At 38.8% G+C, this 22,760-nt stretch overlaps 1 protein-coding gene across 5 annotated transcripts in view; it reads left to right on the top strand.

The window, feature by feature from the left end:
* The window catches only part of kek5 (kekkon 5), a 169,288-nt gene extending 152,034 nt beyond the window's left edge, over positions 1-17,254 (top strand). For all 5 annotated transcript variants that reach the window (XM_065302645.1, XM_065302646.1, XM_065302644.1 and 2 more), the window contains 3 exons: positions 3,928-3,954; positions 13,513-14,999; positions 15,066-17,254. In XM_065302645.1, coding sequence (XP_065158717.1) covers positions 13,550-14,999; positions 15,066-15,892 — 2,277 coding nt within the window. In that variant the 5' untranslated portion in view covers positions 3,928-3,954; positions 13,513-13,549 and the 3' untranslated portion in view covers positions 15,893-17,254. The remainder of the gene's footprint in view (positions 1-3,927; positions 3,955-13,512; positions 15,000-15,065) is intronic.
* The last annotated feature ends 5,506 nt before the right edge of the window (positions 17,255-22,760 follow it).

Here is a 22,760-nt window from a genome sequence, read left to right on the forward strand (position 1 = left end):
TATTATTTATCGCTGACGTTTATCATTGTGTCATTGTGTCGGTTATTATATATTTTACTTCTTGTTCTTTTGTTTAGTTTTGTTTTTTTGTTCGTGTAATAACGATGACCAAATTGGACAAAGATACGACGTGAAACATGGTCAGATGACGCCATTACGAACATGACACACGACACACACGTGGAGATTATATCTTAAGGCTGAGAATAGTTTAAAATTAATTAATTTAATTCGACTATGCGTGCGCAAATTTATTCACATGTGGTAATGTGAGTGTAGGTTACGGTGGCACATATAATTATAAAGAGATTCGCGGATTGCGGAAGCCGGAAACTGGAAACTAGCAACGCGTTTGGTCGGAGGTTGCTCATTCAAAGTTTCTCGCGCTCATTTGGCGGATTTCTTCTCTGATTAGGACCGAGTCTTTGATCCCAACGCGCGCTGCGGGCGCATGAAAAAGTCGTAATTAAAAATTTCTTGCTTTGAACATTTTATAATGTCGTTCTGTTTGAATTTTTACTTGGAAAAATTCTTTTAGAATTTTAGTATACTTGATACTTAATTTAGTTAACATCCAATATTAATTTAATGTAGTTGTTGGCAATAACAATCTAGGAATGGTCATATTATTAATTTTTATGGAAATTGGAAATATTAAACAAATTGCAATTGCAATGGTAATTTTAATGTAATTTTTACGAATGTACTTTAATTAAACACGTAATTAAATGTACTTTACAGTATTTAAAGTTTTATATTAATATCAGCTTTAATTTATGTGTTTTTCGTACGTAAAATTGAAACTTTTTTCAAAAATTCTTTTAATTTTAGCATCAAAAAGTACACGACTCATTTGTAATGCCAATTAAATTAAGTTACCTTTACTTTACGCATCTGAATATAATACTAGTTAATCTCTATTAAATTTACTACTAGTTGGTGCTAATTTCAGCTAGATTTATTACCTAGTTCATCAGCAAATTAAACTCAAAATTAAAAAAAAAAGTTAAAATTCCTAGTTTTTCACAATTTTTTGACAAAATTTACAAGTTATCTGAATACGACCGCAATTAAAAGGTAAATTAGTCATCCTTGGGTTTTATTTTATACCTAATTAACTATATAATATTTTTGTTTGACTTTTATATGATTTTAACTCATAGTTCTTGAGCTATTATTCGGTAAAGTTGAAATTTGTTTGATAATTTAAATAAAGATTTCGCAAATAACTAACGTTTATAATTTATAGCATCGTAAATATTTACATCAGCGATATAAAATTAGTACTAAATTATGCACGATAAAATAGTCTATTATCTCATGAACTCCAATTGTTATTATACTGAGTGTTTAATAATTTATTAAAATAATTTCTTTCGAAAGTTTAACATAAATATTCGATTTTTTTGTCTTGCAGAATTTGTTTGCTTTCCACGATAGTAAAATATTCAGCGGTTGGTGAGAGGCGGTGGCGGCGGCAGCGCGCGCAATATTCGCAGCGCTCGTTTCGGCTGCGAGTCAGCATTATTATTATGCAAATGGCCCTTTGTTTTCCGGTTATGTTAAATTAAAATCTTACATTACGCAGCTTGCACAAAACGCGAACGTGAGCGATAGCGGCAGCGGTGGCGGCTGCACGCGGGCGGCTTTCAGTTCGACGTAATAAAACTTTCGGCGAACAAGTCGCGCGCCGCCATTACGATTATGACATTATGCCATTTGCGTTATGCGTCCGCATCCGTTATATCTCGTTTTACGATTCCATTGTGATTGTGATTATAATCATAATGCCTTTTCACACTTTTGACAATATAATGTGCACGATGCCTGGATTTTTCCCTCTTCGTCAATTTCACACTTTACGTCGTATATTTTTTCGGATCAGGCAAACTCAAACAAAGTTTGCAGTTTGCAATTTAACATGAGTTTTGAATGTTTTCGTGCTGAAGAACTTTCCAAACTTTTTCGTCTGTGCGCGCGCGAAAACTTAACACAACTTAAAATTCGTTACGTTGACTGACTTTCAATCCACGAGTAGATGTCGCTTTAAACTTAAACGTCTTAATAGATTTTATCTTCATTTTTTCGCATTGTTGAAAGCCGCGCGTCATTATTTTATCCCGCGGAAATGAGATTTTGTGCATGCGCGAGTCGTGCTCGTAACTGAATCGAAACGCTTGAATAAACATCGTTTAAAAAGAAGTCACTCCTTGACTGCAGCCAGAGAAAAAAAGACAACGCTGCAAAGGAGCGATTCGGTGGCATCGTTTTGGCGATTCGGCGATACGAGCACAGTCGTAAAAGTGGCTTAACAGATTTTCCGTGCGCGCGCTGTTTTTCACTATGTACTTTCTTCGGTGTGTATTTTTTTTGCTGCAGCGCCCTACGGCGAGTCGTTGGATGAGTTGACGAGTTTTATTTCTCTGTTAGTGCACAACGAAACGGCGTTTATGTCGTCGTTCGGTGAGTTTCGGAAAAATAATAGGATTCGATACGATGGAGCAGTCGATAATGACACGTAGGAAACTTTTAATACTCTCATATCGAATAGGGTCATCGAAATGCCTTGTAATGAGGAAACTAGACAAGTTATTGTTATCACTTAACTGTGTTTTGTCCAGAATAGAGGTTTCTTGCACACAGTCACAAAGATAATAGAATATTGTTATTTTTGAAAGCTCAAAGACGTGTTAAATATGCATTTTATTATTCAAGCAGTAAAATTTCTATTTGTATCTTCCATGTTTGACTGGAAGCAGGTAATTAATTTTTTATAAGGTTTATATGCTTTGAATAGTAATTAAAATGTTTATATGGTTTAAAAAAGAAAATTCAAAACATATTTATTGCCCTTTTATAGACGAGAAATTAATTTGCGTCGGCCATAAAACATTTTATCACTCGTGTATCTAGGAAAATAGATTGTTTTTTCCAAAGTAATTTCATGCTTAATTCAGAAGTTTTCCACGTTTTTCCACGGATTGTTGATATTCTACGCAACCCAACAAACACACTCGCCATTGTATTGTTGGGCTAAGAATAACTTTAAATATTTTTGTGTTTGGTGTAAAACTATCACTTTTATTTGGTAAAATTATCTTTTAGTATCATTTACTGCTTCTAATACCTATCTCGCGCCTTTATTATGTGCTTTCATCGTATTTATATAAACAGATATTTTCGATATTTTTACGCTTGTAGACATTGTAGGCAACCCAACAAACAAACTCGCTGTTTGTCGTTTTGTTCGGCTAAAAATAACTTCAAAATATTTTGATGTTTGGCGGGAAACTATGACTTCTATTCCGTAAAATATTCTTTTTGAAATACAATGGTAGTACGAGCAATATTCTTTTCTATCATTTACTGTTTATATAGGCAACCCAACGAACAAACTCGTTGTTTTATTGTTGGGCTAAAAATAATTCAAAATATTTTGATGTTTGGCGGGAAACTATCACTTTAATTCCGTAAAATTATATTTTGCTAGTCATTTACTGCTTGTAGCAACTCGCGCCGTTGTAATTTGCATCCACCGTATCTACGTATTGATGTCGGCGTTATTTCATTACGACGTTATGACATTATGAGCGATGCGGTGGGCATAATTCGCGCCGCGCGCAATAAATTCGGCGGCGGCGCGTTTGTCGCGCTAATGATATCATCGGCAATCCGACGCTTCGTCACGATCACGTGTGCATAATGTTGTTATATCTTCTGCGAACGCGCACACGTCACTCTAAAATTTAATACGTATTAAATATTGCTTTACTAGAGTATTAATAGCATTAACAAAGCAACACCGTGCACTGATTTGTTTTGATATAATGCGTTTTATTTTGCATGGAATTTGCATATAAATTACTTTTATTAACTTTTTTTGTTCATTTTATGTGAAAATGCTAAATATTCTTGTTTTTGTTGCAGATCTGGATGAAATTTACTAATTAACTGGTGAGTAAAACTGAAAATTATTAAAAATAAGAATATAATCATGTTATTAATTAATTTTAACTAAAAAATGGTAAAATTAATTTGCAATTTTAATTTTTGCATAATTTTTACTTGTTTTTTACTTCAAACTTGAATTTACCTCATAAATAATTCAATATTTTCATTTTTTAATTTATTATTTTATTCACAATTAAATTTTCTATACGACTTCAAATTGAACTGATTATAAATGTTATTTTAAGGGTAGTTTTTGCCCCTTCAAAGTTCACGTTGTTGTGTTTGCGCCATTGAAAGTTGAACTTTAAAGCAGAAATAATTGTCGTAGACTAAACAACTTCGTGTCTCTTATTCACGGGGCGAAACTTATATAAGTCATAACTCGTGTTCGCCGGCGTCGCCGCCTCCTTGCTCGCGTTGCGCGTCCATTAATTATATGTTAAACGACGAGATGAGCTGCGCCGAGCCGCGACGCGAGAAAGCTTTGTCGTGTAATCCAAGGCGAACGGTGGAAAATTATCCATAATGCTATACGGTTATGTTCGTCGGGGACGGCGGAGGCGGCGGCATGAACTCGTCGGCTCGTGTGAGCGCGCGCGCGGTCGTTACGTCTCACATATCGAGCAGTAAACCGTGTAAACCGTAAACCTTGGGCGTTAAGGAGCGTATTTATCCGCCGCCGACGACGACGAGCCCCGGTCTCGCGCCCGCACGGTGACGGCAAAGGATAAGAAAATAAACACCCGACGACGGGCCCAGGCAGGCAGGCAGGAAAGCGCGCGGGTCGGAAATCGCTTGCAATTGAAGTACGCGCCCCGGCGTGTAATTTTATGTCGTGTTTGTCGTATGGTAATATGTCAGCCGGTAATTTCGTCGTTGTCAAAATCCTGTCGCGACGGAAAACGACGCAAGATGGTAAACAATGTAAACACCGTTTGATGTTGTGTAAACGCGTATGTATATACACACATGGGTGACGACGTTGGATTTTTTTCTTCGCGGAAACTGTCGCATTAAAAGCGGAAATAATTGTTTATCGCCAAACAAGTAGACGTAATATGGTTTGTGATTAAATTTTGTATATTGTGGTAACAATTTTTGGCGTAAATTATATCAAAGCAGGATTTTACAGGCTTGCAAAGTTGATACTTTCATTATGAAATATTTTACATTTTTGGTACAAGTTGAGTTTAAATTAATATTTTGTTATGAAATTATTATTAGAAATTAAAATTTTTGACATGATTTTATTCACAATGAAATTATTTATAACTTGTGACAGTTTCAATTGAAAATATTTATAACTTTACAGAATAAAATAATTATTTTTTAATAAAGTGAAAATATATATTGTTAATTGACAATTTTTACCAAAATATTTTATAGTGATTAATTTGTGCATAAATTGTTTATAAAATAATACAAAAATAATTAGAAAATATTGTTTTTTGTGGCATTTACAGCCTTGCAAAGTGTTTGCTTAAACTGTGTTGTTGATCTGGTTTTGTTTGATTTTTGCACTTCAAAGCATAATTAATCAAACAAATTACGATTAATACTAAATAGTTTTCTCGGTATCTTATAGTATATTAATTGGCTTTTTAATTATTAAAAAGTTAACTAGAAACTATTAATATTAAGTGCATTTACCTTTCGTAGAAAGTACACAGTTTAATCGTAATGTCGTAATTCTCAGCATGTTATCGTCGCCTATAATTCGAAATTAACCATGAAATATCCGCTTAATTCACAATTGCTGATTATACCAGGGTTTTCCATAAAATATGCTGCCCAGTGATCGAAAATTTCATCAAAAATTATTAATATTAAGCACGGTTACTACCTCCTAAACCCCGAGCAGAGTGTATTATTGCGTCCTGTTGATTACATTTAATGAATTTATGAACGCGTGCGGCGCACAGCTGTGTTTCCCTACGAACAACAATCCCGTGAATCCCCGGATGAGGATCTAGGGATATACCCGTCTAAAACCTAGCGTATAATCTGTGCAAGGAAACGCGTTCGGAAAATCCTTCGATTGCAAACGAAGAGTTTGGTTTTGTACGCCGCAAAGGACCTTCAAATATTTGCACAAGCACGATTTTATTCTCGACACCCTCGAGAACAATATAAACATAACATTTTACGTGTCGTGCTTAAAATTTTTCCACACTTTTTTTCTCACTTGCTGAGCAAAAAAAAATTACGTGAAATAAATTTTGTTCAAATTTCATTCCGCCTAGAAATGTTTTGAGCGTCGAAATGTAAATTCCGGGCTTTGATACATTTGATGTAGAGGTAGTCGAAATAGATCCTGAAATAAAAACGAGGACGTGGTTTAGCGAGTTGAAAGCGGCAACCGAAACGCGCATTCGTGCGCGTTCGAAAAAAATCCACGAAATAAAAGCGGGCTAATGGTAATAGCCCCGAAGGTTAAAGGCCTCAAAAAGAAATACGCGAAAAGCAAAGCCCAAAAACGTAAAAAAATAAAACGCAAACGAACGAGCCGGCGCACGAAAAAGGAAATGGCGTCGGGCGCAAAAAACGAATGCAACACACCCACACACACCGACGACTCGAGTCGAGTCTCACGGCGCGCGTCGAGTTTACGTTTCGGGTTGGAGGTTGAAGAGTTGAAGTTGAAATTTTTATTTTCCAAGAGATTCTCTCCTATCTTGCTGCGCGTTTGCTATGTTCCATTCTATTCCCGTGCGGCTGGAACGCAGAATAGAAAATATGCAATGCGATAGCAGCGTCGAGATATGCAACCAAGCACACACGCGTATAACACTGCACTGAATAGCGCTGAATATCGCGCAGCGGCGTTCTGTTATTTATCGGAACACAATCGCGCATCCTTTGCGCGAAGAATTCGTCGAAGTTGAAATCCCACGCGTGAGTTCATGCTCGTGACTTTACACGCGGCGCTTTTTTACTAAAGCCCCAACTAACATAACCTAACTTAATAGATACCGTTATGTCGGGCTAATAATTTACGTTTCGATCGTCGCAATTGCTTTGATGTTGTTGCTTGCTCGTCTTCTTGGTTCGTCTGTACGTGCTCGCGGCGCGTTTGTAAAATGTTTGTGAATTTGCATGCGGCACGTATTTCCAGCTCGCTGTGATGATAGTCAAGTCGAGTTGCATTGTGTTGCATTTCGGTGTTTTCTTGTTGCGTGGGGGCGGCGACGGCAAACAAAGCATCGCGCACAACATTCGGAGCGTGTTTTGAATGCGCGCTTCGATTCGCTTTTGCGCGATTTCTGCCATCTTTGAATCATAACATGTGGTTGTGTGGTTCGCCGCTTGTGAATATATTAGATTATCAGATGTTTGCCTGGATTTACACGATGTAATCTTTGCATATCACACGAACCGTACATTCATTTTCAATATTTTTACTGTATGCAATCCAGAATACACCTTTTTTGCTGGTGCATACTTGTTGGTGTTTTTGCAACCTTCACCGAAGTTATGAACGTGGCCGGCTGAAATTTATTATTAAAAAAGTTTTATTCCTCATATCCTTTGGAGACTTCCGGCGCGTTTGGGCTTTGACGACACTTTTGGTTATTAAAATAGTTTTAATGTTCTATATCGAAAGGTGGTGCTTTTCATTAATAAAATTAAACTCATAGAATATTTGATGTAATATCGAAAAATTATTGTTGATATTAACTCTGCGGAGGCTAGATTGCAATTTCAATATTTGTTTATGACTACTCATTAATTTCGCACTGAAAGGCTTCGCAGGTGTGTTTGCAATTCAAATGTTTCATCTCGGCGCGATGTTTTCAATCGTCTCTGCGCCACTCATTCGATGATTGATTAATAAACGCGTTCGCATTGCATTAGCCGCGGCTGAATGGCAATGGATTCACTCGCAGCCAGAAATTAACCAAAATCGTATTGGTTTGTTTATTCGAGCCTTTCGCTTTGATTAAAATCCGCTGCAAAGCTGTAACGTTTACCGCGAAAGAGCTTACAAAAGACAAAACATCCAACATCCGCCAAAATGGCGGCGTGTTTGGAGCGTTTGCGATCAGCATCTGATGAAATGCGCGCTCGAGACACATTTCGTTTCATCGTTCAATAAACTTCCAAGTGAAGTTAAGGGCCATTGGGCTTTTATTATTTCCCAGGCAGCAGCAGCAACGTCTGATCTTGTTCCATCAGCGTCATCAACATCAACAACGAACCAACGGTGTGGGTTTGTCGTCCTAAGCCTGCATTGCGTTAGTCGACTCGTAAAAAACTGCGGATAATGATGATGTCCGGCGTTTGCTGGCGGCGTAATGAAAATCATGGCCCAGCTGTTACGCTAGTTTGCTGGAAATAAACCCACGAAACGAACAAAATATAACAATAAACCGATGGCGATCTTGTCAACAAAAACGCACCAGGGACGCGGCGCAACATATGACACCATTTATATACAATGTGTTCGAAATTATAGGTTTATTTATATATTTTTTTGTGTGTTGTGGCTCGTTTATAAATCCGCGGTGGCTATGTGTCTATTTCATTTGGTTAGTAATGGCTTTGAAATAGCCACCATTATCTTTTTTCGATCAATTCCGGTTTTCCGGTGCGCGATGTGGCTCTTGCCAATGGTGCGCGTCGCATTTATCGACGCGTTTCAATAAATCATAACGATTCGCGCCCGGTTTATTGTCGAAGCATTAACAGCTCTTCGGTTGCGTATAGGCTGCCGCCGCCACCGCCAGTCACCACCACCGCAGGCAATGAATTGCTCTCTCACATTTCGAGCGCGTCGTATCAGTATCTGTATCGGTATCGGCATGGCGCGATCCATCGCAATGAATTAGTTTCTGACATTCTTTTTTTCTCGTTCTCTTTTTCGCTTTTGCTTCAACCACGGCGTGCTACCCGAAGAGTATTTATTGCCGCCGACCCAAATCTACTACTCTCGGCCGTCGTCGCCATTTTGGTCCTAGTCTAGCAGTTTCTGAAAGAGTCTCTCGCAGTTTATCGCACAAACGGAATTGTGTTGAATAGCGCGGCCGCGTTGAATATTTCTTCTGGTCTTTTGGCTTTGGCGACGTTTTATGTTTTATTTTTCGCTGCCATTTTCGGCGTCGCGGCGGCGGCGCTATCTCGCGCTCGTTTGATATCAAAATGGTTTGGAAACGGCCGGACTTTCGGGACATTATGCGCCAACTTTGCCAACAATTACAGCCCGTGCGCGCAAAGTTTTTTATTTAATCTTTGCGAGGCGATCTTTATAGAGTGCCTCGGTCCTTTTGCCGCCCTGCGCCCTTCGCCCACCGTCGGGATACGCAAAACTAGCGACGCGCTAAAGCGAATAAAAAACACATTTCGGTTGTTTGTTGTCGGCTGTTTCACCTCCTCACCGGAGAGCAGCAGACGAGCGCGCACACGAAGCAATAAAAAGTTTAAAATTAACTTTACGTGTAAAAATGCAAAATGCAAAATCGTTTGCCCTTATTTCCGCCCCCGAACGCTGCTCGAAAGTGAGTTTTTGTTGCTTTTTCCGTGTGCTTCAACTCCTGAGCACACTGTGGACTTTTTTTTTGCACAAACTAAAACAACAAATTTCAACCCAAAGCATGTGTAGGTAGTTTATTAGGTAAACTACTGAATACTTTGAATGTATTCTGAATATTTAACTTATAATGATGAGAAATACATTAGAACCAATTTTATGCATTAAAAATTATATCAGATATGTATCTAACTAGGTTTATGGCTTTATTTTCGTTTCAATTAATAATAACATCGTGAACAGGTTAATTATCTTATAATTATTGAACATTTTACGATTTTAATTCTCCGCGGTAACCTAAAACGTTTATTTTGCTTTGCTATGACTACATAGGCAACCAACAATACATTTATCATAATAGTTTACTCAGGAATAACTTTCGACCTGACATATTCACTTGTTTAATGCAATAATAATGTACTTAAAACGATTTTAATATCAGTTTTATATTAGCCGCCAACTTTATAAAAGTTGAACACGCACGCTCGTTTTTTGTGTGGATTTGCTTGTTTGTCGCTTGAAGCGACTGACGTAAAAGTCAAAGTTCAATTTCCTCTGCTCAGCAACAAAAGGAAAGCAATAATAATAAAGGTGAAACTAGCGGCTCGCTACCACCAACGCCAACGCACAATGTACATTGATTTTATGTCAAACGTTATACCTTCCAACCTCGATTACATCCGGCTTGTAAATAAATAAGTGGCGATAACTTAAGCTGTCGTTAAAGATAACAATTATTGGCGGATATTTCATTTTGCAAACTTGTATTACATGGAAACACTTTAAAGTGGATTTATGTTTGATTTCAACGCTTGTTTATGCTGGCAAATATTTTCTTTCTAATATGATTTCTGTTGCTTTTTTTTCTACGTCTGTAAGTGTTTGAATTATGAAGGAAAAAAGTATCAAGGACTTGAGTTGAGTTGAGTCTTGAGAAAAGGGGTAAAAAATGCGGTGTCATTATGAGCGCGCGCAACGAGTTGGTAATGGAAAACGTGAGACGTCTAACTAGCACTTTGGAAACGTGTTCCAATTATATTCTCACTCGCCTCGGTCAGGACGACAGGCCGTAAACTAGCTGGCTGCTCCTGGTTTTTCGTGTCTTTCAGTCTGTTACTCTCGCATGTCATTCGGTCCTTCGTGTCTTCGTGCGGTTCCTGCCACGGCACGCGTCGAGACGATAATGTAAAACCAAAAGTGAGAAACCGGAAAACGTCACTTTTACCCCAACACATTTATTTTGTTTCTTTTTGGTGATAATCTTGGGAAATAAATTTACTTTCAATCCAACTAAACTGAAATACTACATTTAAAATTTACTAGTAATGTAGGTATTATTTGTTGCCTACTATGATATGATAGGCTAATTTAAATCAAATTACAATTGAAAAAAAAAGTAATAGATTTTTTTCCACTTTACTCGTAAGTACAAATCTATTAACAAGCCTCGGAGGTTTTAACGATTTCCTTGTTTCCTTCATTGGGTGCATTTAGGGTTTGAGACAGGAAACAAAAAAACGCAGCGACAAAGGAGCGGGCGTCGGTTTTCTTGGTCTGTGGGGTGAAAACGACGCGTGCTAATGACTCAAAAGAAAAGAAAGCCGTGCAGTGACGTCGAGCCGGGCGTAAAAAGGAAATCTTCGGGATTCGTAAATCGTTTTCTAATCGTAAAACTGTACTCGCTTTATATACGAGTCTCTGGCAACTCCAGACGCAGTCGGGAAGTTCCAGAGTTTTTCTCTCTTTGTTGCGACTTGCAAAAAGTGTTTAGACGCGGGTAGGAAAAATGGCCGAAAAAAGTTTGCGAAGAAACGTGAGAAATCACTGCCTATCGGGCCTATAAATCTTCAATTCGCGTATGCTTCGTGTATATTTCTACGTTTTTTTTCTCTTGTTATACGGATACTCTTTATTTATACATATAGTTTTCTTTTTATATATAAAAATGATGAAATATTACTCTAGGAGCAAACTAAGAGCAATATTATAATTTATCGTATGCAACCAATCATACACGTTGTATAGAATGAAATATTAACTTTACTATTATAGGTAGCCAATTAAAGGGCTTTATGCTGGGAACGTGTAAAGTACAGAATAATTGCATTTCGAGTTAAGTTTGCTCGGAAGCGGGTGGTAGTTAAACGATGGTCCACTTGTTGGGAACACTGTTTGTACGTCGCTCGGCCATTGCTCAAGTCAGCAGTGAATGCAGCGACTGCCCGAAAGCGAGATTGCTTCATTTCGTCTCGGCGTGCGCTCGAATTTCGATTGAATTTCGATTGAAATTCGAACGTCCGCAGGGCAAGCAGCAGAAGAGGAACATCGGAAGCAGCGAGACTCGGGACTAATGAAATTTCGATTTAAATTCATTCTCGAGCTCGTTCTCGGTGTGTTATCAGAATAATGGCACTTTCTTAGCGGCGCTCTCTTTCATTATTTCAGCGCAATTTGAGTGGAATGTAAGGAATTTAAATTGAACGCTTGATGATAAACTAAATGTACTAAACTTGGCGCAGGTCAAACTTCGATTGATCATTGTTCCCGTACGTGCTGATAGCAATGTGTGGTCTAATCTATTATTTATTGCTTTGTAGGTTCACAGTTGTGCTTTCTTTCTTCGATTTCTGTTCAAATCAGACAAATCACCTCATTGTTCACTGATTACCATAGGGACGATGGTATTATTGAGCTGCAATCGCTTTATTAACGCAACAATGGCGGCAAAGAAGCAACTCTTTTGTACCCGGCACTATTTCTACACTCAGTTAAATCGTTATCATTATCATATTCAATATGCGGTCGAAGTCGTCGCCTTGCATTCGTATCTAAATCGCCATCTAAACTGGCTATAAAATGCATTTCCGAGTTTTGCGCCCGGCGTGCAAGGTGAATGTGAAATTCGCAGCGTCCGCTCGGCGTATATTCTCGAGTGGAGCGGCGCTAGAACAAGAAGCGAACGTATTGTGTCCGGAACTTGAGTCGGTGTTTGCACGGCGTGCGAGAGCAATTTCCCGCCTTCCGGCCCGCCACCGAAGAGAAATGTTCAATTGCTCCCAGCTCGAGAGCAAAACCGACCTGAGGTAGGAGTCCCCTGAACATTCGTTGTCTTATTTTATCACCGGCGCACAATTTGCCAGCTTGCGAAAGTGGCCAAAAACTGGAAATACCAAATTTTGCGCGACGCATTGAACGCAAGTTTACAGAAAACCACTGCGAAAAAAAGTCACACAAAATCAAGATAAGAGCATGTCGTGTCGTTGCGGGGGCGGTATTTGTATTTTCTCGTTTGCGGCAAGGTGACTGACTGCATTTCACAGACTTTGCTCTCTTACCTTATCCGAATAATATTTTCCGTGCTTTATGCAACGCTCTTTATGTTCAACCGCAACGTTTTTCGTTTGAGTTTACGCGCACGACGCTGAATTCAGCTCGAGTTTACGATTCGTGTCTCGACCGCGCACAAGGTGTTCTTGCACATAATTCTCCAGCATTGTGTTTGTCGTTGCCGTTTTTACCGTCGTCCCAAAAACTGCTATCCGCCTGAAATGTGACTGTTGTGACTTTAAAGTTTAATGCTGACTTCTAAATGTTTTACTACCGCAGTAATTGGCCGGCTTAAGTTTTATTTTTAATTTAATGTTATTGGTATCTCTGGTAAAATGTAAAATGAGGCGTGTAATAAAATTGTCAGCGTTTGTGCGAGCGGCAGCGACGCGCGCTTTGTTGGTAGGGCGAAATCTCATAGGGGAGTCGGAATTTAATTTAATCTTAATTACAGTGTATATAAATCTCCCCGTTTTGCGTTGATTCGCAGCGGCATCTCGCCGAGATTTCATTACGATGACAATGCGCCCGACCACCCTCTGGGGCATCGAACACATTGCCGGGTTGATACCCTCCACATGCACTGTCATTCTATATCTATACATTTGGTTATGAAACGAAGTGAATTTTCGATTATCGGAAAGCACTGCGTAGATTAACTTTCTCGTGTTGATCATAAACTTAATGATATTCTTGTTTGCTTTCAGATGGAATAGTGGTCCCCATTTGGCGCTTGTATCGAAAATGGCGTCACCGTTAACGATACCACTCTTTTTGGTGGCTTGTGCATTGGTGCTGCTGCCGGTACTCAGCGAAAAAGACTGGACGACCGAGTGCAACAAGTGTAAATGTGTTTGGTCGAGTGGCAAAAAATCCGCCGACTGTCGCAACCTACGCTTCAGTCAGATCCCTAACGACCTCAGTAAAGAAGTTCGTGAGATTGACTTTTCGGGCAATCCACTTTACCAGCTCCGTCAGCGTGAGTTCGACGACGCCGGACTGCAAAATGTGCACAAGCTCAAGCTGGCGAACTGCAGTATTGAAGAGGTGGACCCCAGCGCTTTCGAGCGACTAATGCTGCTCATTGAGCTGGACCTTTCCAACAACAACATCAAGAAGCTGGACAACATGGTCTTCAAGGCCAATGTTAAGCTGAGAATCTTATATTTGTCGCATAATAAATTGCGGCAACTAGGGAGTAACATGTTTCCGAACATGACGCACCTTCAACGGATTCATCTGGATGACAATCGTTTGGAGGTGATTAGCGAGGATACTTTCGGTCCCACGTGCCCTATAACGCATTTGTCATTGGAGAACAATCGGCTGACTTATTTAGGGCCCAGTTTCACGGATAGAATGCAAAAGTTGAGTAGTATTGAGCTTGGCGGTAATCCGTGGATGTGCGATTGTAAGCTGGAATCGTTTAGGAAACTAGCGCTGGTGAATAATTGGATCACACAACCCATTGAGTGCCAGCAACCGGAACGCCTAAGAGGCAGAAAGTGGGCTGACGAGAGCGTGATCTTTGCCTGCGAGCCGAAAATCATCGAACCCTCGCCCAGCGCGGTACTGGAGATTGACAGTGTTAATTACACTATACCCTGCAAGGTTGAAGGTGATCCTCGTCCGTCTGTTGTTTGGATGTCGAACGGACGGAGTGTAGACACACATAGAAATTCACAAAAATATCACGTGTCCAGTTCGAAAGATTGGCCCTACTGGGATAATTTGACTATAATTAACGTGAGCTATCGTGATCGCGGAGATTATAAGTGCATTGCCACCAATCCGGGTGGTTCTGACGAGCGTAACGTCACCGTGTATCTCAGAGGTACGGATTATTTGGGTGGTGGCACTTTATCGTCCACTTCAATGTCCAACACTATGTTGCTGATTATTCTCCTGGCTGCCGGTGCGATTATTCTACTTGTGGTCATCATGCTGCTCATCTGCTGCTGCTGCAAGCGCACTGATAACCATGAGCGCTTAACCAAGAACAATCCAAATCAAAAGGAAATGCAGGAGTTCATCAGGAATAATTCCGACTCTAGACACGATGACGGCCGGATTACTAGTGTTAATCCTGTTTCCAAACCGCCGAGGCAGCATTCTGTGCCCACTTCGGTTATTAGCGGTGGCACTGAAGTCAGTGATGCCAAGACCAAACTCATTGATGATGAGTCTATTTACAGTAAGTCTTTTTTTCAATATTAAATGATATTTTATTTTGCAATGGATACTCATTCATGTTTTTTAGATGGTGATGAAGAAATGAAGTTGTATGATTATCCTGCTTTGAAAGCTCCAAAGCGGAACCCAATGGTCGATGATTATAAAACGGATCACTATCCTCCAGATCTGTTGTCATTTCCACCGAGGGCAACTCACCAAATTTCGCCAGCTGGAAGTTCTGCATCTACAGTTGCAGATACTACCAGATTACCACATCATGGGATGCATTCGCCAATTCACAGCCCATCGTACGACCATTCAAACGCTCTCTACAGGACACTGCCCTACTCTAGGTCGCATTCGCCATTTGCTTCTAATGGTGTTCAGCCTTTGGCTAGGGTGTCCCGCCCGGGAGCATATGTAACCATTCCTAGACGACCTCGCTCCAGCTGGAGTAGCGAACCTCCCAACATGCCCGAAGTGGGCGAACCCCTCTACGACAATCTGGGCCTACGCACTACGGCTAAAGGCGCCTCCGCGCTATCTCTCAACAAGCTGGACGCTACATCTCCGGCTGGAACGCCAACGCGTACCGCACGGCCGAATATGCCGTTGCTATCACCGCAACCTTGTGATACCATCGCCGAGCACGAGTCCCCGCCTCGTGCTCTCACCGCATCTACGCTGCCGCGAAACCTCGCTGCGCATCGTGCGCTAAGTCCTCAGTTTGATCTGCGTAGTTCGTGGGCGCGCAGCTCCGATACTGACTCGCGGCGCGACTCTACAGCATCGCTCATCCCTACCGACGGCAAATCACCTAAGATCCCGCCGCGACCTCCGCCAAAGCCTAAGAAGCGCACCTCTACCGGTCCCCTCTTCGAGGACGAGGGTGAGGATGGTACCGAGGTGTGAGAATGGCTTTTACTAGTGCTCACTCGAGCACTGGTCGTGTAACATACAAAGATACGCTAAACTGTTGGTGCTACCAGATGCCACGCAGTGCGGACCAATGACGGATGGAACGATTGAGCCGTGTTCACTTACGATAATCACAGGGTTTCTAGGACGAATAGCTTGTATATAACTTGCGGTCGAACGCGGTCAGAACGCGATGGGATGTTGATTGTGCCTTACATGTAAATTACGACTCGTTTCATTCGGCGATCTTCACCACTGTTCTTCTCTCACGTACGACGACCTAGCTCAGTACTGCTTCGGTTGTTCGAACACTCGACACTAGTACCTCGGGCTTCCAGTTGAATGTTTTCGGACTACACTTGCGTATACTTGTAATAATGGAACTAAGCGTACATTAGCGAAATTTAATCCATATTCGAAAAACGCATGCGTCTTATTTATTTTGTACTTTTATATCGATGAAGACTATACTAGTAGATTGTGAGTTGAATGCGAGATTGGCCCATCTAAACTTGTTAACCCGACCACGAGGACAATCGTGCTGAAAACACTGATCTCTTATGTTAGCGTTTAAGATTAGACATAAGACGAAACAACAATCCGCAGTTCAGTATTATACAAACAGACAGTCGGCGGCGATAATCTATGAGGTGTGTTAGACAGTTGGAATGAGTTCATTCTAATTGTCAAGAGCCCAGATGTAAACATCTTTCCGTTGTTTCGATAAGTTAGTTCATTGTAAATGATTCATAGCTCAAGCAACAAAGAATGCGAATGTAAGATCATCGATAATTGCACGCCACTGACGTAACATGTAATTAATTAACAATAATTTCAAATGTGTGCTCTCTCTATCTCTGGTTTCGTACATGAAATGTATCATCCCTCATGTCATTCTGTAAATATTGCCATGACATTTATTGACGAATCAAACAAATTTGTAAACATAAGCTACGAAAACTAAACAATTTTATTACTGTGACCATTGATTGACATAACTATTGTAAAATTTTGTACAGATGTACAAATCATTCCTCGACATATTGTTAAACAACCAACAAATGCTTTTCGGTGTTATACATTTATACATTTTCAATATCAAAATTTCAAAGTAAACCTAAAGCCTGACCCAAAAATAAAGTTATAAAATTAATTAAATTTAACTCGATTTAAAACGAATAACAACGGCTTGTATAAAATATTATAGTATCTACATCAAAAATATAATGTACATATTCCTATTTTCTAAATAATTGTATAATGAATTATGTTAATTTGGATTATGATAGATAATATTAATGATGCTACATGTAAATGTTTTATTGTCATGGAAAGAAAAACAAGATATATAATCAACTTGTAATCGCTTTTACGGCTTTGCTAGTTCAATCGGCCAACACATTTATTGTTCCGATACTCATGTGATTAAATCCCTGGACCGGAAATTAATTACGCACACCTACAATTTGGGTTCTTCTCCTAAGTTTCAAACAGATCCAAACGTGATTCTATTTGAGATTTTACTGCTAGAAAATACGCGAGAATTATGTGGTTGTTTATGTGCAAGTAGTTTTTTTCATCGGTGCACCGCGCGCTTTTAGCCTTGTGTTGTTTGTGACTGTTATCTACGAGTAGTTTGATTCTGTTTGCCGGTGCGTCCGTACGCACCATGCGGTTCGCCACGTTTCTCGGGTATTTTATTCGGTTAATCGCAATAATTGCTATCGACTATTATTGTGATAATAATAAATGCAGTGGTAAGTTGCTAATCAAATAAAAAATTCTCCATTTAATAATAAAGGAGTGTGGAGTTTACTGGAGATACTGTAAATGTTTGTTTACTTTTTAAAATGTGATTAATAATGTAACATTTATAACAGCAACAAACAACAACTTAAGTTCAGCGTGGTAGCTCAGTGGTATGTGCATTTACTAGCGTACTAAAGGTGTATGAGAGTCATGGAATCTACAATACCATGAAGGAAGTATTGGAGATGCGCACATTTTAAGGCAAGTTTTTACTGCTACGAAATTTGAGTCGTCAATGTTTTATTTGAAAAAATATTTCTTTCTACACGTTGGCAATAAAACACAATATAATGTTAAAAATTAATTCTTATTTTGTATGTATCCCGTTTGTTGTTTTCAGTATTGGTATCACAAATCATATATTGCATATAAATTTAATGCGCGTGAAGCGTGTGAAACGCATAGCTGCTGCATGTATTGTTGTTTTTAAATTGAATAAAAGATAAACATATATAGAAGAAACGAATAACAATAATAAAAACACTCGGTGGTCGAGTGGAGACGTGCACCTGCTGGCATGCTAGTAGACACGGATCGAATCTCAGACAGAAGGCATTTTTTCTCAATATAAAAATATCAGATTGGGGAAATTTGGGTTGCATATACTTTGGGTACGGCAAGTACGCAGAAATGGAAATACAAGTAGGGGTAATAAGAAGTAAGAGGAAATGGAGGAAACGGAGAACAGAGGAAATAGGAGAAGTCAGAAAAAAGGAATAGTAGAAAAGAGTTGAAGACAGAAGGAGAAGGTATTAGAGAAGAGGAGGAGGAGATAGAAGAAAAAGCAACAGGAGCGGATCAGATTTTTAAATTTTTTGGAGCGTGTCGTTAGACAGTCCTTGCTTCGATGCGTTCATTGCTCCCAGCCCATCCCTACAGCTACGATGTCTCTGCGCTTCATCCCCAGAAAATTCTCAGACATAAACTTAATTTTAATGGCCGGGATGCCCCAGAGAGAGAGGACTCCTTGCAAAAGGACAATCCCTAATAAGGACTTTCGCTTTAGTATTCTAAGTTTTAAGTCGCCCTCAAGAGGTGACACCATATTCTTACAAGTTCTGACCTGTGGCTGAAAATGAAAGATGGGTACACGAATCGCACCGGGAATACCTTAACAATTTTTAAAAGTGGGGATCATCCCCTGGGGAGAGGGGAACTGTTCCTGAAGTAATCATAGAAGGGGTACATACCTAGGTAAAGAAGTCCAATATATCTTACTGATTCTTTAGTAACAATAGAATACAAGTTTACATTTTACAAGTCAACCAAATAAGTTCCGCCATATTTGAAGCAGGACTTACGACCTGCCAAGCCACGCACTTTTATATAAGCAAGTAGAAGTTCAGTTCTACCGGAATAAGGAAATTAGCAAATATGGTTCATTTCTACGTTATTGAAAACGAAAACAACTATATACAGATTATTGTTAGAAATGAAAATTTTCTACCTTGAAACCGAAAATATTTTAACACTACAAATATCATTCGTTTCACGAGGCTCAGGAAACTAATATATACAGGGTGTTACAAAAAATTCAAGGGGCAATAAAGAAAACCCTAAAACAACGTTAAAACAAGGTTTTCACGGACACAAAGAATTGTATACAGGGTGTTTTCGGAAGAAAATCTCTGGTTAAACGAAAAAAACGCCAATACGGCTGGCGATTTTCTACGTAGTGTTAGAAAAACAATATACACATAATTTACTAAGAAAAACTTTAAAACTTTACAAAAGGTTTAATATTTCACAACACGAAGAGAAATTTACAATACAATAACAATATTTTAATACAAAAATCAGATTTTGCAAAAAAATCATCAGGAAGTGAGCAAAGACTGACATAAAAATAAATTATTTATATTGGCAGGAATGCGTATTCATTAATTGAAGCATCTTTACATAAAGTAACCGACGGGTGAAGCATCACATCATAAATTGATAGAATATCGGCGGAAACATTCAAATCAGCTGACAGCGGCAAGCGACGGCGTAGCAATACAGTTGTCCAAAGAGAGGGATAAAAATAACTATTTTTTTGCGTATTTAAAATGTATAGAACTATAGAAAACGAATTATTCAAGGTACAAGATGTGTTACTAAAAGAGTTGCAAATCGATTAAAACATTTAAATTGTTCATCAGAAAAGATGGCCGAGCAATAGAGCGACCGACAGCAAAGTGAGTGTTGTCGACCATATAGATAGTACGAATTTTAATAAGCTAAGATGCTTTTTTAAAACAGTGTTTGCAGTAATTAAATCATCCATGTATTTAATTTCGGAAACGGAACTAAAATTCTGATAAAAATGTTGCCTACCATGTGTGTTTTGTAATTTGCTAGATGATACATGCAAATTTCATATACTCATATAGAATAATCAATTTAAATTGAAACCGGCGTAACTTTCCGTAAAAAATTTGAGTACGCAGCAACTGTATTAAAGAAGTTTTATGTTTGAATATAATTATAACAAAACACGCACAGATTAATGGACCTTACCTTTATTTCAGGAGAATCTAAACGCCTGGAAATCACATTGAAGCAGAGCGACACATGCGGCAGAATAATAATTGCTTTGATGGTCGAAAAAAGTACGTGATTAATCCAATTACAGCCTCAAAACGCACGGCGATTAGAAGGAACACGTTCGCGGATACGCGGTGAAACGGCTACCGAGTGCGCTTCGCTTAGCCAGGTACAAGGCTGGTGGTAGCGATATTACGCGCATTAGTCAACAGAAAAAGTTGTTTATACACGGGCAATAGTGATAAACTCGGATTGAAAGACCAAACTAAAATTTCACAGTATTTGAAATAACCGACATACACAGGAAATCAACTTTTTTACTTTCCAATATTTCTCGGCATAAAGAAAATGAATTTATTGAAGCTTTTGGGATGTCTCATAAGATTGAGAAAAACAGGAATTTAATTTTAAAACTATTACAAACTGAACGTTGCGTTCCATCTTTTTGATGCCGCGCCAGGGTATGCAGAACTGCTACGATCAGTACAAACTCAAAAAATACAAATATTTCCGAAAACGGTGGGTACATCACACTTTAATGCAAATTTGTACGGGTTGCAGGAGAATTCCTCCATCACACACATACACCTGACGGAGAATTTAATTCCATCTTTAGATGCAGCGCCGAAGTTGTGAGACGCTGAGATCACGTCTTACCTCAAAAAAATACGATTATTTCACGAAAAACTGACAGATAAATCACACTTTAAAGGTTGGCGGGTTGCGGGTCAGATTCCTGCATCAAACAAATACAGCTAGACGGAGAATTTAATTTAAACCCATTCCACCCGCCTGGTTTATAGCGGCGACCCGCTCGCGTTCAATGACTAAAGACATTACATATTATTACCAGCACCTGTCGATAGAGGTACAGAAACATACATAATTACATATTCTACATACCAGTATTTCACAGGTTGCAACGCTCGACACTAATCTTGAAATAATAAAATCTGCCTAATAAGTATAAATGACATTGTTATGAGGAAATGCGGGAAGAGGTATATTTGTTTATTTTATTTTAAATCGGGAGTCGGCCGACGAAGCGACTATTCAAATTTGGCTCGTGACTCGCCCTAAAACAGAGAAGAGAACAACAGAGAGAGTTTTTCGTAGTTTATCGTAGCAGTTTTTATGGACAACAACTAAGACTCACTTAACACAAACATTTTTGAAAAGGTTACTTCACACTTTATATGTGTGCAAAACAGTAAAATATTGCTTATTTCTATTTCAGTGCAGAAGTAATACATTTATAACACTACACACTTTAAAATTGAAATAAATATTTATATTAGTTATATTAATTTTGAAATACAATGGTAGTTCGAGAGGGTGAATATAAGCTAAGTAAAGTTAAGTAAACACTTACTGTACACTATACCCTCACAATATCGCCGAAACGATATTTTTACTAAACCTGGCTTTGTCAAGCCAGTAGGTGTGCTGATGAGACCTCTAATGGTCGAAATAGCTATCCACATCAGGCTTGACAAATACTTGCATTGACTTGCAATGGTTTAGTAATACAGGTAGTGATACATTTTATAACATTATATTAATTAATAACACAAAAATAAACTTTTATATTGATGCGTAGGTTTTCTGTCAGCGGTGGTGAAGGGCTTGGGTATTAGTGGACTGGTGAGGATGTCGCTGTTCTGAGAGGTTGAGCTCGCTTGCAAGGTGTCGATGTTTAGTGAGGTCGGATTGTGGGTTGCCGCTTGTCATGAGGACAGCTCCCTAAGATCCCAGCTCTCTAGGATCCCTAGTTGAGCGTCCTTAGCGCGGTCTAGTCGGCGGTGCTCGTAGTCCATACGCCGCTAGAGAGCGCCGGAGCCAAGGTGGCTTCAATATAATTATGGTTTATGTATTATATCACGATATTATATGTTAGGTTTCATTGTGTCAACCTGCCCAAGCTTAGTTAACGCATTCGTGATTTGTAAAGCGTACTTTACACTTTATCAAAAATGTTTAAATATCAGTAAAGTTATATTTATTTGTATTTTAGTGTTACAATGTAATAGTTGTAACTCTTTTACACCTTCTAAAATATAACACCTGGTATGGTTCCAACCTAGCCAAAACTATAATATTTTTTAACTTTTTACTTTCGTTATATTAAGAAGCTGAATTTGATACATATTATAAATTTGGTCGGTTCTGTCATCCTGCCAGACGCATTGATGTATAAGAGTTGTAAAAGTTAAATTGTTTAAACATGAAATTTACGCATAATAGTAATTTTATTTCAACAAATCTTTAATAATTTTCATCATTGTTCTCGATACCGCGACTGAAACCGCGACTGAAAGAGCTCAAAAGTGCAATTTTCAATTTTTGACGTTTTATTTCAATTGCTAATATCTCGTAAACTAAAGGAGATAGAAAGGAACGAATAGCCAAGATATCGATGATGATTATTATTAAATATTTGTTAAATTAAAATTACTATTCTCTGAAAATTTTATGTTTAAACAATTTAAATTTTGCAACTTTTATACATTGATAAATATAAAAATAT

The sequence above is a fragment of the Atheta coriaria genome, unplaced genomic scaffold (genome assembly GCF_025399875.1).
Source record: "Atheta coriaria isolate IRGN ID8LTWV9N9 unplaced genomic scaffold, Caltech_Dcor_3.1 hic_scaffold_5_pilon, whole genome shotgun sequence".
NCBI classification, from domain to species: domain Eukaryota; kingdom Metazoa; phylum Arthropoda; class Insecta; order Coleoptera; family Staphylinidae; genus Dalotia; species Dalotia coriaria.